The 15375-nt window shown below is 35.4% G+C and overlaps 1 protein-coding gene across 15 annotated transcripts in view; it reads right to left on the reverse strand.

The window, feature by feature from the left end:
* Positions 1–474: 474 nt before the first annotated feature.
* Positions 475–15375, reverse strand: part of YAF2 (YY1 associated factor 2) — a 71356-nt gene continuing 56455 nt past the window's right edge. For 5 of the 15 annotated variants that reach the window (XM_036065592.2, XM_036065593.2, XM_036065594.2 and 2 more), the window contains 2 exons: positions 3318–3470; positions 475–2277 (listed from right to left, as the gene is read on the reverse strand). In XM_036065592.2, the coding sequence (XP_035921485.1) occupies positions 2040–2277; positions 3318–3470 (391 nt within the window). In that variant the 3' untranslated portion in view covers positions 475–2039. Of the gene's footprint in view, positions 2278–3317; positions 3471–6096; positions 6256–15375 lie in introns of those variants that run through there. The other 10 variants (XR_013449151.1, XR_013449150.1, XR_013449148.1 and 7 more) reach the window with 5 other exon arrangements.

Genomic DNA, 15375 nt, shown 5'->3' on the forward strand with positions numbered 1-15375 from the left:
TTATCCCTGTTTAATAGATGGGACGTGACCCTGAGTAATTTACTCAAGTTCACTTAGGTTCTATAACAGGGATTCAAAACACACCAGTTAGCACTCTAAATTTCCACTCTATACTATCTCCCCCCCATATAACAAGATGACTATGCTCCATTCAGGTAAAATCCCATCTCTGTCAGATTTTTCTCTCCCACAGTCCATTTAAAATACATCCTGAAAGAATTTGATCATCATCCGAAGACCTAGTGCCTCCAAAACATAGTTTTGACTTAAAAATTAGAAGATTTTCCCTATTACAATTATTACTTGAATTTTTACTATGTCTAAAATTTAAAACATCTGAAACATGTGAAGAACAACGAAATATGGCAAAATTTTTTCATGTTTTAAAAGAACATAACCAGTTAGCTGGGGTTCCACTGAAAGTATCTTATAATAAAAACAAACTTTAATTTTTCATTTAACAACACTAAAGAATGAGGTATATAAATGTTTTAATCACAGACTTTTACTGTATGCAATTAACTGTATTTCACAACTAGCATCTTACAAAAAAGACAGTCCCATTGTGCCTGGAAAAAGTACTGCAATTAAACAGAAAATTACATTACCACGAGAAACCACCAAATATCACAACTGTCAGGGTGTACAGTTTTGTTTTTGTTTTTTTTCTGTTTTTCAAATGCTATCATAGTGTTTTTAAGTGATATTTTGCATCCAAGTTATGTTTTTAATTTATATTTCAGAAGTCTCCTAGAGGTGGATATATATTAAGCAAATGACTAAAAGCAGCAGGAGACCCTAGAAAAATTTAAGAAGTACTCTATGTGTGGTTTCTAGGTTGGATTTTTAAATACAATATGAAACACATTATTAGTTGTGAACAAAAATGCAAAATCTGTAGTCATAAAAATATTTTATTGGTAATTTTACATAATAAGTGGGGCTGTAAATACTTTATTTTATTTCAGGATATTGATAAATGCATAAACTGGCAGTTGTGTCTGAAAATAGGGCACTATGATTTTCATAAGAATCATTATATTTAATAAGAAGCCAATTAAACTGATTTAAGATTAGTTATTTCCCAGTTCTGTGCAACAGTTCCCATTTCTGTATTAATTAGATTCATATTTCTATGACCCTGCACAAGTTTGGGGCAAGACAACAGTGATAAACTATTATTAAGTTAAAGCTTTTCCAAAATTGCAGCCTTTAAAATATGTCAGGTTTCTTTTCTGTTTTTGCCAAATGCTTATAATTATTTGAACTTCAAAGTTTTATATTATACAGAAAATACCAGTGTTCAATGACAAGATCACTAAACCTGAATTATAAAGCTAAATAATCAATGTTTTATTGTTTACTATTCTGCTAGTAAACATTACAATAATGAATGTTTTAAAAGATAAACAAAAACAAAAACAAAGATAAAACCAGAAACATAATTCAGGAACAATAATTTAGTAAAATGTGTCAAAAACATTGGCAACGGTTCATACAAATTCTTTATTTAATAACAATTTTTCCTATTTAACCACACCAAGTACCAGCAGGTGTATTTAAGAGGATAACCATTAAGAAAATCCTGTTGCAGCAATAGTTGATTAAATTGATCTTTGACTTGTATACATATAACTATTTGTTTCACAATTCTCAAATAATACATATTTAGGCAGCTTGCACTATGTTATAAAAATTTAAATTCGTTACATGCCAATAGTAGAGAATTCAAGAATTATGTGTTAGAATTCACTAAACTAAAAGTGAAAATAGACTTACCAATAACACTGCATAATGAATAATTCAACCACATTTTCATGGCACCTTGAACTGTGGAGACCAAAATGTCAAGTCTGAAAATGTTTGGTAGGCATAGATTGCAATAAAGTCTAACAAATTCTAACAAATTTCTATTTTGTGTAAAACGCAAATTATGGATTGTGCATGAATGTCTGTCATGAAAATGTGGTACTTCTTGGCATAATCTGTGTATTTGCATGTTATGACAGAAGTGACTAAGAAATTGGAGAAAATAAATTTTAATGAGATTCTCCATTCAATGATGAGGCTTCTCCTCTGGGTGAAGATGATCTGGACATTCCCCTCTCTGTGTTATCAGAGCTAGAGCCACTCTGACTGTGTTGATCTGCAGAAGCAGCACTAGATGCAGGCGGTGACTTTGTTTTCTCCTTAAAGTCTGTAATAATGACTGTCAGATCTCCAACGGTAACTTCCAAATGCTGAGCACTACTCCGATCCACATTTTTCAATCTTGGCCTAAATAGAAAAGATGATAAAATTTTAAACTACCTTTTCTCTCTACGAACTTTCTGAACATATAATGAATAAATTAGGTAAAAATAACAAAATGAATACATCTATATTTAAAGTTCTAGATTCATGTATGAACTAGCCACAAAAATATAATTAAATGTTTCAAATCATTAACATTAATCGAACCAATCATTGATTAATCTTCTTCAACATGACAAACTGATACTCTGGAAGCAATGGTCTCTTAATTGTGCTTTTATAGCTTTATCATAATTTTGCAGATAGCTTACCAATTTTACTAAAATAAATGTTTTAGAAAAGCAATGACATAGTTGGATCACAGAATAAGTTGATAACCATTAAGGCTGAGTTATATGAAAGGCTGTTACTCCAGAAATGGGCATCATGACTATCTGTTCTGCCTGTACCCATGAAGATTTTAACTGGTTAAAGCCCATGCAAATATCTGTTCAGTATTGTGACTATCACTCCTGGCTTTATGACCGAAAAAGAATCAGCTCGAACACAAATGTCTTTGAGTCTAGTAGGGAAGGAAGGGAAGGGAGAAAGGAAAGAAGGGAAGGGAAGAAAGGAAGGGAGGAAAGAAGGAAGGAAGGAAGAAAAAGAAAAGAAAGCATCCTTACATTTAAGCTTATATTGGTGGCCTCTGTATTTAATTTCTAATATACCTCTCAAACTCAGAAAAACACTTTCATGATATTTTATAATAAAGGAGATGAAATCTTTTATTTCCACTTTGTATATGAATATATCAATGTTAAAAGAGAATATTAAATGGTTCATTTTATTATTTAATAAGTGCCATAAAATACTCTTCAAATTTACCTGGTTTTCTGGGTGGGAGGATGGGTTAGCCTGGTGATGGGTATTAGGGAGGGCACATTCTGCATGGAGCACTGGGTGTTATGCACAAACAATGAATCATGGAACACTACATCTAAAACTAATGATGTAATGTATGGTGATTAACATAACAATAAAAAATTTTAAAAAACAAAACAAAACAAAAAAAACAAATTTACCTGGTTTTCTTATGACTGTTCTTTTTGCTAGTTGTTTCCTTTTCACTTTTTTCTTTTTCTACTTTATCTTTTTTCTCTTTCTTTGACTGTGTAGGGGGCACAAACTGCTGAGTAACCTGCTGGGCAACCAACTGGGAGACAGGTCGAGGTTTCCTGTATGCATGTTAAAAAGAAAGGTTTTTTTATTATAACTTAAGAATATATATTCCTTATGAGAATAGCTCAAATTATAAGAATAGGTATATGACATGATTTTCAAGTATAAAAATTCCTCATGTGAGATAATTTAATGTGCAATTTAAAAGATTTTACACACATGCACACACACATACACACACAAATTGCTGTCTTTCCTATCCAACAAAAACAGAACTATAACAACAGTAGAAGTTATAGCCCAAAATATATGGTCAACCATTAGAATATAACCATTACATGAATCAACGTGAAAATTATTTAAAAAGTATATCAAACTGAATGCCCACAGGGAAGCACACATATAAACATGAGACCTAAGAATTAAACCTGAAAATTTATACTGAAATAATGTTTAAATTTACCCTTCTCCCTCACAGAAGGAAATATCTAACCATCTGTGACAATGGCTATTTGTTCTTTCCTCTAAAATCTTTCATTTATTCGTTTAATAAATATTTGAGTGTCAAAATTTCTCACTCTTTATTGCTAAAATCCTTAAGGTTCCTTATATCGCTAGTCACAATCTCAACATGCTTTTTTGACCTTGACAATCTGCCTAGTCCTTTGAGAGTTGCCTACTTACTCACTTATTCATTTAAAAAATATTGAGAACCTACTGCAGAAATCGCACCAAGACATCTGAAATGTTGCTTGGCTTCACCCTTTGGTGCCAGTACTAGTTGTGGCTCTATTGAGCCACGGTCAAGGATCCCTCCAGCTTTATGGTAGAATTTGGGCAACTGAGGTCAAGATTGAAAGTAGACAATCTCTAAGTTCTTAAACTGAGAGAGAGAAGACTGAGGAGGAGAAGGAGAAGGAGTGAAAAACTAAGGGAGAGTAAGATAAACATATATTTTGACAGAGGGTCTACAAAACATAGTAATTCTATTGTTTGGAAAATCCTGACCCTATTCTGGTCAGTAGAATTATTAAAGAATCTTTTTGTTGTTGTTGTTCCTCTAGAACAAGACAAAAAAATAGAAACCAGTGAGAAATACTGCACTATCTACCATTCAAAGCTATACGGAGGAATCTTTTGAAGGAGTAAATAGGAAACATGGTATGTAAAACAGGTTTTAGTAGATGAATAATGCATTTTGGTTAGAGCCTACAGAGTCTGAAGTACAGAACAGATATCCAAGAAATATGTTTAACACAATTTAAGAAGTAGGGTTGACATAGATATCAGGGTTAATGATGTAGATTAAGAGTTACACAAATGAAAGTGATATTGAAAACACAGTCATTAATGGCTGAGCTTGGTAAGGAAATAATTTTTTTTAAAGGATTAAAGCAATGGTTCCTGAACTTAAGGTACATCAGGACCCACCTGGAAGACCTGTTTATAGCTTAATTAGCGATATTCCCAGGGTCTCCAATTCAGTAGGCCCTGAGGTGGAACCTAATAATTTGCATTTCTAACTCATTTCTGAGTTAGCTGATGCCTCTGATCTAGCCCGAACTTCACAAAGAAGCTTGAAGTGCAAATACTGGTACTACTGCCATATAAAGTTTGAGATGGAGAGTGGGGAGGGGCAAGGAAATAAAAAGCAAGGCTAAACGGATGGGAAGGAATCCAATAATGAAAAGCTAAGGAATCTGACTTACCCTTAAAAGATGGGAGATCACAGAAGAAATTCAGAATTGAATTTTACAAAGATTACTGGCAGCAGTCTGAAGGGGAAAGGTACTACAGTGGCAGAGAAACTGTTAGGAAAGCTACTTTAATAGATTAGGCAGAAATAAAATGGGCTTGAACTAAGGAAGCAGCAAGGGAGTTATTTAGGACAGGCTGAAGAAGCAGAATCAAAGGGACAAGATAACTAATTATATACACCTTTCTCACTTTTTTTTTTTTTTTTAAAGATTTTATTTATTTGACAGAGAGAGACACAGCAAGAGCAGGAACACAAGCAGGCAGGCAGAGGGAGAGGGAGAAGCAGGCTTCCCGCCGAGCAGGGAGCCCGATGTGGGACTCGATCCTGGGACCCCGGAATCATGACCTGAGCCGAAGGCAGACGCTTAACGACTGAGCCACCCAGGCGCCCCCTTTCTCACTTCTTAACCAACAAATGTTCCTCTAGAAAAACAGAGAAATCCTTGCCCCCAATGGAGCCAACATTATGTGGGTGGAATCAAACAAAAAATGAATACAGGCTCTTAAATGTTGGTAAGTGCTATGAAAAAAAAAAGAACACAGGGAGTAATGGAGAAGTTGCAATTTTAATTTTTTTGTCTGTTTCCTCTTCTACGATATAAAACTCCACAAGGAAAGGGATGGTATCAGGTTATGCACCACTGTATAACTAGCACTTAGCATAGTACTGAAAAAATCCTAGCTACTTAGTATTTGCTGCTGCATAATAAAACCAGGTTTAACAAGGAAGCAAGATGTTTTTTAAGAGCAATGTCTCTAAGGTTACTCATTGGCCAGGATCAACCACTCACTACACAGAAGAACACAAGTAGCAAGAATTTATCTTTCAATTATGTTGGAAAATGGAAAGAGAAAAGAAAGTTCAAAGGTGTGGCAGGACTGAGAAGAGTTGTTTAAACTAGTGCCTAGTGAACAGTGAGTCACCTAAAATTGAGAGTCACTCCAAGATATAAAATGCAATTGAGGTGTAGTCATCATTTGGTCTCCCAAGGTAATAGGGATCTCTGAATGTCTTCCTTCCATAACAAATGAAGGTCTGACAACTTCCTTTATTACATTTTGTACTGTGTCACTCCCTCCATCCTAAAATTAATGCAAATTAACAAAAATGTTAATGATTAAATTGAATTAAAATAAAATTACAAGCATTAAAATAAATTTACATGCCTTTGAACCTAGAGTAGAAATCCTGATGTTTCTAGCAATCAAATTGACATAAGTTATTGAGTAGCCATTATTACTAACTTAAGATATGTAATTGATTTATATTATCTTTATTAGTGCTGCCTTCAAGTAAAACTGCATATTTTTCAAGGTTTTTCTGTATTCATTAATGACCTCCACTTTGGTATCCATTAATGACCTGTATTCATTAATGACCTAATACAGTGTGACACTGTTCCTCAACATCCCACTCCTGCTTTTATGTGAGAAAGGGATAATCCTAATTCCCCAACTTCAGGTCTCTTACAACTGTTACCAAGTCTTTTCCGTATTTAACAAACATTATCTCTCCAGAATCTTCCTAGAATCATTTTCCCTTTTTATATGGCCTATCAATCTGAAAATATTAGTAAAGCATGTTTTGCTTAAAACCATGAGGTTGAGTAAAATATATAATTTATTTTTAAATGAGTTATGAATCTAAAATTCTTCTAAGTGTTACTCTCTCAGTGGTAAGAACAAACTATTCAATAAACGCATACCATCCAAGTCAAAACAAACACAGAAAGAACAATTAGTTAAACTGGTCAGGTGAGAGGCTGGACTCTGAAGACAAGCTAGAAGACAAGCTAGAAGACTACCACATCAAACTGGAAATGAAATAATAGTAGTAAGGGTCTATTCTAGTCAGGAGAATGGCATTGAAGCACTGAATGTGAGGACATTTCAGAAGGATAATATAATGAGATGTGCACCTAAATAAGAGGGATAAAGAACTCTCCCCCAAATGGGAATAAAACTGAAAGAAATGGGAGAATTCAGAAGGACAGTGCTGTGAACTGGATGTTTGTGTTCCCTGCAAAATTCATTTGTTGAAATCCTACCCCTCCAAGGATAGTATTAGGAGGTGGGGCCTTTGAGAGGTGATTAGGTCATGTGGGTATGGCCCTCATGAGTAGTGCTCCAGAGATCCCCTGACCCTTTGCTATGTGAGAATATATCTGTCAGTGTGGAAATGGGTCCTTAACAGACAGCTAATCTGCTGGTGCCATGATCCAGACTTGCAGCCTCTATAACTGTCAGAAATATATGGCTGTTGTTCATAAGCCACCCCACTTACGGTATTTTTGTTATAGCAGCTCAAATGGACTAAGGCAGTTACAGGAAAGCCAAGAACAGGTCTACTCTAAATAAAAGTAATTGATAAACTTGGTGTTAATATTATGTTGGATTTATAGATTTTATAAAATATAAGCAAAGCTGTCCTTTGAGCAAGAGTAAATATGAGACAAGTAGTCTAATAAGCAACCATGTATTATTAGTGTACCTAGTGTAGTTATTGATTTTGTTATTTTTCAGTCACCAACAAATCTGTAGTGGTTCTCTTTTACCTTAAGAAAAATATTATTTATTTCTGTTCTTGAGTAGTGGTATGTTGAGTAAGTGATATCTTTTTATCCTAGACTTTCCTAAATGTGTAATGTTCCATTCCTTTATTCTCATTTTAATGATGGTTGATTTTCACTTAAAGATTATGATTGTGCTCCACTGCTCTATGATTATTTGATCCGATTCAACTTTGGGGAAAAAAGGCACAAAATATAAATACACAAGAGTGTGTATATGTGTGTATGTATGTTTGGAGAGAGTGAGAAAGACTAATTACTGAAATGAAGTTCTCTGCTGCTCTCTAGAGGCTGAATGCGCTTTAAAGATGCTTCACTGAAGGTAGGGGAAACACAGCTTACCTTTTTAACGTATCATAAAGTGACTCGGTACCAGCCCCTACTGAAAAGAAAGCCCTCATATCTCTAGGGATCTTAAGATTTAAACTATGATCCCTCTTCTCCTTAATGAGAAAAATCTGGATAGTAGGAAATTTTGAAGGTGGGAGATTATTAACTCAATAAGGGGCAGGGTGTCATTTTTAAGATATGCCTTTTATGTTCAGTGATTTCTCATTCGTGGTTTTGACAATACAACTGTAATGCCAAAGGTTCTGTAATATGGAGGACAAAAGGTCATCTAGTTAGTAAATGACCATATCCCAAATGCATTCTATTGTCCCCTTCCTATTTACATATGTCATGACTAAGCTGTTACTTGTGAAATATTGTATTCAAAAATTGGGGGATCTTCATACGTCTGTATGTATCCTTCATAAACAGCCCAAATAGACTGTGTAAAATTTTGCAGGTCTGTTGATTTACTGTAACGTAAGAACAAAGTGAAATTTCAACAATAACGTAATGGTTATCACACTATTCATCAGAATAAAATATTTTTAGGAGCTGCTTAACTTCCCATGTGGGTAGAAAACTGTTGGTACATGTTGACTTTTGGTATATGCCATTTCTAACTACATGTCTGCCTTCTATCCCCACCACCCCACAACAAAAATTCTATATCCTAAATATTTTAAGAAAAATGTCTCAAGCTTGGTCAGCCTCATCACAATTTAGCTTTGTCAAGTTGGACAAGCAAAACAAACAAGATATAAAATATTTACTGGTTCTTTTCTAAAAGAGGCAGCATTACTCACACCTCAGAAAGAAACACTCATCTTCATAACACTAAAATATATGGTAAAGTGAAGCAATACAATAAATCTCAATGAGTAAAAATAACTGAACTAAACCTAAACTTGTTATGAGTCTTTTAATACACTGCTAACAAAAACCCAAAAATCTAACCAAGGTAGATTTTATAAGCAGTGACCTTATTTGTTTAACAAATTTATTGCGCACTTACATGAGTCAGGTATAGGTAAGATGCTGGATATTCACCATGGTAAGACAAACATAGTCTGTGCCCTCACAGAATTTACTTAGCAAATGAGAGGAAAAAAAAAACGCGAAAGTAAACTAAAAAAGTAAGTTTTGTCAAAGCACTAAGAAGGAAAAAAAATAGTGTACTGTAATACAGAAAACAGAATGAGAACTTATTATAGACAAGGTGGAAAGAACATTTAGTTCATGTTTAAACTGTCAGTACACCAAGAAAAAGAGCCATCACCACGGGGCCTTTTAAAAAATACTTTGTCATTTTATGAATAATTTAGTAAGTAAGTAATTTATGAATAATTTAGTAAGTAATAAGTAATAAAATTCAACCAACATTAAAATTTTTACTAAGCATTTAAAACATACTTAACCCAAATTTTTATTCTGTAATAATTTGGTTTTGAAAGTATATAGACCTGAAATAGACAAAGTTTTTTTGACCAACTCCTCATCAGCTATTAGGCCTCATCTTAGGAACATTATCTACCTTGAAATACTGATTTCATGATTTCAAACACACCTCTAGTAGATTTTGGCTTATCTTCATTTCCACTTCTTCTTGCACTGGCATTATCAAAACATTTTACTTCAAAAACCTTGATGGCTCATAGTTTTTTGAATAGAGGACCACCGTTTTCTTTCCTCCAAAATTACCAAATATTTTCATTTTTAGACTAGGTATACATACCTAACCTTCTGCATCTGTCACTTACGAATCATAGCACATAAATTTTGATGCCAAATGTCATAAAAGATGAAAGACTACCATCACATGTTGTTATGGCAAAACAAGATGGTTCAGATTTATTGTTGTAAAATATTGCATGATAAAATTCTTTCTGTTGAATGATTACTCATGTGAGAAACCACATTTCCTTTCTGTCCTTAAAAATATAGTGTTCATGTAATGTTTCTTGAATTTGCGGAAAAACTCATGTAGGAAATTATCATTTGAAGGCACATCAGAGAGCTCTAGCACTATGCCACCTACAGAGGGTTAACAAGCAAGAAGGGATGTAAATTACTCAGTATGAATTCCCCGGATTTCTCCTCCAGCCCCATAGTCTGGGGAGCATTCTGCAGCGTGTTCAATGACTCTTCCCCTCCCAGGCTTTCTGAGGTAGATTTTTTTTTTTAAACAAATCAGTTTTTGAGATTATGTGATAAACAATAAGAAGGAAATAAGACACTGATGAGAGAGGTTTTGAGAACTGCAGCTTGGGAGCAAAACTATTATGTGAGGACAGAGGTAAAAGAGGGAAAATGATGACTAAAAAAATGTTGCTAGGGCTCTCTTTTTTCACAATGTTCAAGAAATATAAAGGATTTGCTACTTTATTTGGAACTTAAAAAAGAAAAAGAAATGAGCTAATCTGCAAAATAAATTAATTAGCTTTAGTGGTCTTCCTTCTGTGCATGTTCTATTTGGTGCATAGAACATATTTATATAACGTGTTATTTCGGATATTAAATATAACGTGTTATTTCGGATTTTAATGATTAAAATATGTTTAAAAGAAATGTGCATCAAATATTTGTGGAGCCCCTGCAGCACCTCATGGAGAAACATGTTTCCACATTCTTCTGTAATGCTGTTGATCCTTACATGGCTGTGTTCTATCTCCCCACCAACTGTACTCTAATCCATACATGAGAAGAGACCCATATCTCACTTATTTTTGTATCCCCAACACCTAGTATAGATCTTACATGTATAGATGCTCAATAAACATCTCTTGACATTAATGATGATTAAAAATACCAGTTAGATATGATGCATAAATACAACTAATTAAACAATTGTGTGACCAATCTGACTAGGTGCCAACTTTCTTGAAAAAATTGCTGATGTCATCTTCTTTTGAGCCATTTACTTCTTTTTCATGAAAATGCAATAAAAGGTTTAATGTACAGGTCTGCTTTCTTTAAAATTTTATTACTAAATAGAAAGATAAAAGAGTTCTTACAAAGTGGTTTTCTCTACCTCCAACTACTCTAATACTGGCACTATTTGACTTATCAGCAAAATTCAAATATTACTTATAGTAATGATATTCAAATTTTTTGTTATTGTTTTTGCAGCAGAATCATCTTGCTAACAAAATTTTACAAGGAATCTCAATATATTAAACTAAAAAAACCTAACTTCTATATGAAGTTGATGTGGAGACTCCTGAACCCCCATCTGCTCAGTGCTCATCCTTGAACCTCCCAGTTATCCCTGCGGTGTGGCTGTGAGAAATACAATGCAAAACCACTGGTCCAAGTATTCACACCATACTAATTAAATTTACACTTCAGGTTCAATGTACTCTTTCTTCTTGTCACTTGCCTAAGTGTGCTTATAGAATGCAAGGAACAGTACCCTTCATCATTTCAAGAATCTGAGTATTTTGAAGACTTTTTACTCTGAGGTAATTTTCAGCATCAAACACTTCTGCAAAAGCCTAGAGCACATTTTCCCCTAAACTCCTGGGAAGTGGCAGCAGGAGACTTGATTCTTTGGCAGCTACTAAGAAAGTCCTTGGTAAGCACAGACAAAATAAATGACTACACATCAGCTTTAGAAAAACTAGGCTAGAGTGTTCAGCAATTAAATCTCTGACAAACCCCTCAAATCACTAAACAACATCACAGCTCACTTAATTTGAAAGACTAAGGACACTCTCCAGAGCTACAAACAGGTCCTCCTCAACTTTTCCTTCCCCTTAGCCAAACAAATATCAAGTCCTTTCAATTTTTCTTTCACATTATTGGAACGATTCCCCCTTATCATTCCCACAACTACCACTCTCACCCAACCCAGCAGCAGCCTTCTACATTATCTACTTGATTGACTTCTTGTCTTCTCCCCTCCAATCCAAGATTACTCTTCCTTACATTCATTTATTTAAGAAATATTTATTAAACACTCAGTGTTCAAATCACTGTTCCAAGCATTGGGGATAGAACACTAACTTACTTTTACTGTGTGCTGTTTTATCATGGGGTGACCCTGATTCTTATTTCACAGAGAAAATAAAAGCTATTTCATGAAAATTTCCACAAGCTTCCATCTATGCCCATATCCTCTAACTTCCCTATCCATATTCCCAATTATGGCCATGTCTCTATTTGCCCTTCTCCAGGACACTACTCCTGCTACTGACCTCCTTTCTCTCCTGCTTCAGAGATACTTCCTTCTGTAAATAAGTAATTCCTGTCAACATAAAAACACCTAACAATAGCTCTTACCTTAAAAAAGGAAAAGAAAAAACTCTTCCCTAATTCCACCTCCCTTTCTAGCCACTGCCCCATTTCTCTGTTCTCTTTTCTACTGTAAGCATCAAATGATTTGTCTATACTTACTTTCCACACCTCTTTCCTCCATTCTTTCACAGGCTCATCTCTATCAGGCTCTTGTCCCTACCATTCTAACACTGTCACTTTCAAGGTCACCAACAATCACTTTACCATATGCACTGGTCAGCTATAGTTCTCATCTTATGTAGTCTTTTCAAGCTGCATTTAACTGAGTTTACCACTCCTTCACTTTGGGCAAAACCTCTTCACAAGCCTCTAGAACACTACACAATTTTTCTCCTGCCTCACCAGCTACTCCTCCCCAGTCTCAATTATTGGTTCTTTTCCTTCTTTCACAATTTCTAAACTTCAGAGTGCATCAGGCCTCAGTCTTCACATATCCCTTCTATCTACACTAACCCTCTAGGACAGTGCTAGACAAAGGGTGGTACACTAACCAAACTGAGGCATCAGCACCGGGGAGGCTAGTACAAATGCAGATTCTCAGACTTAGCCTAGGAACCACGGGTGTTTTTTATGCACACAAAATTTGAGAAATGCTATTCAAGATGACCTCATTCAGTCCTTGCTTTAAATACCATCTGTACAACAGTTCTCAGTTCAGGCTCCAAATTAGAATTAACCAGCAATACTTTTTTTTTTTTTTTAAGATTTTATTTATTTATTTGACAGAGAGAGACAGTGAGAGAGGGAACACAGCAGGGGGAGTGGGAGAGGGAGAAGCAGGCTTCCCGCTGAGCAGGGAGCCCGATGCGGGGCTCGATCCCAGGACCCTGCGATCATGACCTGAGCCGAAGGCAGACGCTTAACGACTGAGCCACCCAGGCGCCCCGCAATACTTTTTATAAAATAACTGCCTATAGGGGCTCCTGGGTGGCTCAGTCAGTTAAGTGTCCGTCTCTTGATTTCAGCTCAGGTCATGATCTCAGGGTCGTAAGACCAAGCCATGCTCAGCAGGGAGTCTGCTTGAGATTTTCTCTCTCTCCCTCTGCCCCTCCCGCCTTTGCGCACATGCACTCTCTCTCTAAAGTAAATAAATAAATCTTTAAAAAAAATAAAATTAAAATTACCTAGGGGAAAAAAGTTAAATTTTGTTAAATTTTATAAATAGAATAAGATTTGTAAAAGTGAACAGACACTTAAGAAAAAACTAGATTTTTTAAATGAAATACTAAATTGAACATTAATCTTAATAATGAAAATAGTCCCTGAGTAATCTTTTCTGGGCATAAGAGTTTTTCTCAAGGACACACATACACACACACACACACGTGCACAAAACCCCTCATGCTGAAACATGAAAAAAAATGTGATCCATTCCACTCCAAGATATCTACCCAGAGAAGGAAACACATATCCATAAAAAGACTTCTACATGGATGTTCACAGTAGCTTTATTTGTAATGGCCAAAAACTAAAAACAAACCAAATGTCCATCAACAGATGAATAAAGAAATCATGTTATGCTCATATAATGAAATACTGCTCAGCAACAGAAAGGAATGAATTACTGATACACACAACAACACAGATGAATATTAAAACAACTATGCTTAAAGAAGCCACAGAAGACTATATACTGTATGATTCCATTTATAAAATTCTAGAAAATGCAAACTAATCTATACAGAAAGCAGACAGTAGTTGCCTAGCAACTAAGGATGGGAGAAAGATAGGCACGGGAGGGAAGAATTGAAAAGGGGTACAAAGAAATTTCTGGTGATGATGGATATGTTCACTACCTTAATTGTGGTGATGGTTTCACAGGTGTATTCACATGTCAAAACTTATATTATACACTTTAATTGTGTGCAGTATACTGTATGTCAGTGATACCTCAATAGAAGCTGTTCTAAAAAATGTTTAACCTAACCACTAATCAAATTTACAGATGCCTGAGTCCCACTCCCAAAATAAATCAATGCATTCAAGGTTGAAAATAATTATCTATACAATAATACTCCAAAATTTCTATCACCTACCCCAGTATCTCCCCTACACTCTAGATTTACATAACCAACTGCCTATTTACATCTTCATTTCAAGGTCTAGTAGCAACTGAAAATAACTTAGCTTGTTCAACAATACTTCTGATTCCTCCCTTTTCCCGCTCTTCCAGTCTCTGACAGTCTCCTGAGTAAATACACTCCATTTTTCCAGTTGCTCGGACCAAACACATGGAAGCAGTATTCATTCTCCACTTTCTCTCTCACATCTCTCTCTCCATCTAATTTACCAGCAAATCCTTTCCACTCTACCTTCAAAATATATCGAGAATTGGATTTCTCACCAACCCCACTGAGGCCACCCTTGTAACATCCTGCCTGATTCCTCGACTGCTTTGCTATAGACTATTCTCCCACAAAGCAGCCAGGTGATCTTTCCAGATGTAAATCAAATTATATCACTCTTCTGCTTAAAACCATTCATTGGGTTCCTCCTCCCCACCCAAACCCCATCACCTGTTACACTCTGGCAACCAGAGTATATGGCAATTGAGAATAAAATTCAGAATTCTTGTTCTAGTCTGCAACCCTACTTGATTTAGTCTCTCTTTCCACCTCATCTTCCATACTCTACGCTCTGGAATCCTCTGTTCCTGTATCTTAGCTTGAGCTGCCACAACAAATGCTGTAGTCTGGGTGGCTTAAACAACAGAAATTTGTTTCCTCACAGTTCTGGAGGCTATAAAGTCCAAGATCAAGGTCCAGCAGGGTATGGCTTCTGGAGAGTGCTCTCCTCCTGGCTTGCAGAGAGCCTCTTTCTCACTGTCCTCACATGGTAGAGAAAGAGAAAAAGAGAGAGAGATCGCTCTTTTCCTCTTCTTATAAGGCCACCAATTCTATCATACCTTTCACCAATCCTTATGACCTCATTTACCCTAAATTACCTCCTCAAAGCCCTATCTCCAAGTACAGTCACACTGCGGATTAGGGCTTCAACGTAATTCAAC

The sequence above is a fragment of the Halichoerus grypus genome, chromosome 6, assembly GCF_964656455.1.
Source record: "Halichoerus grypus chromosome 6, mHalGry1.hap1.1, whole genome shotgun sequence".
In the NCBI taxonomy this organism is placed as follows: domain Eukaryota; kingdom Metazoa; phylum Chordata; class Mammalia; order Carnivora; family Phocidae; genus Halichoerus; species Halichoerus grypus.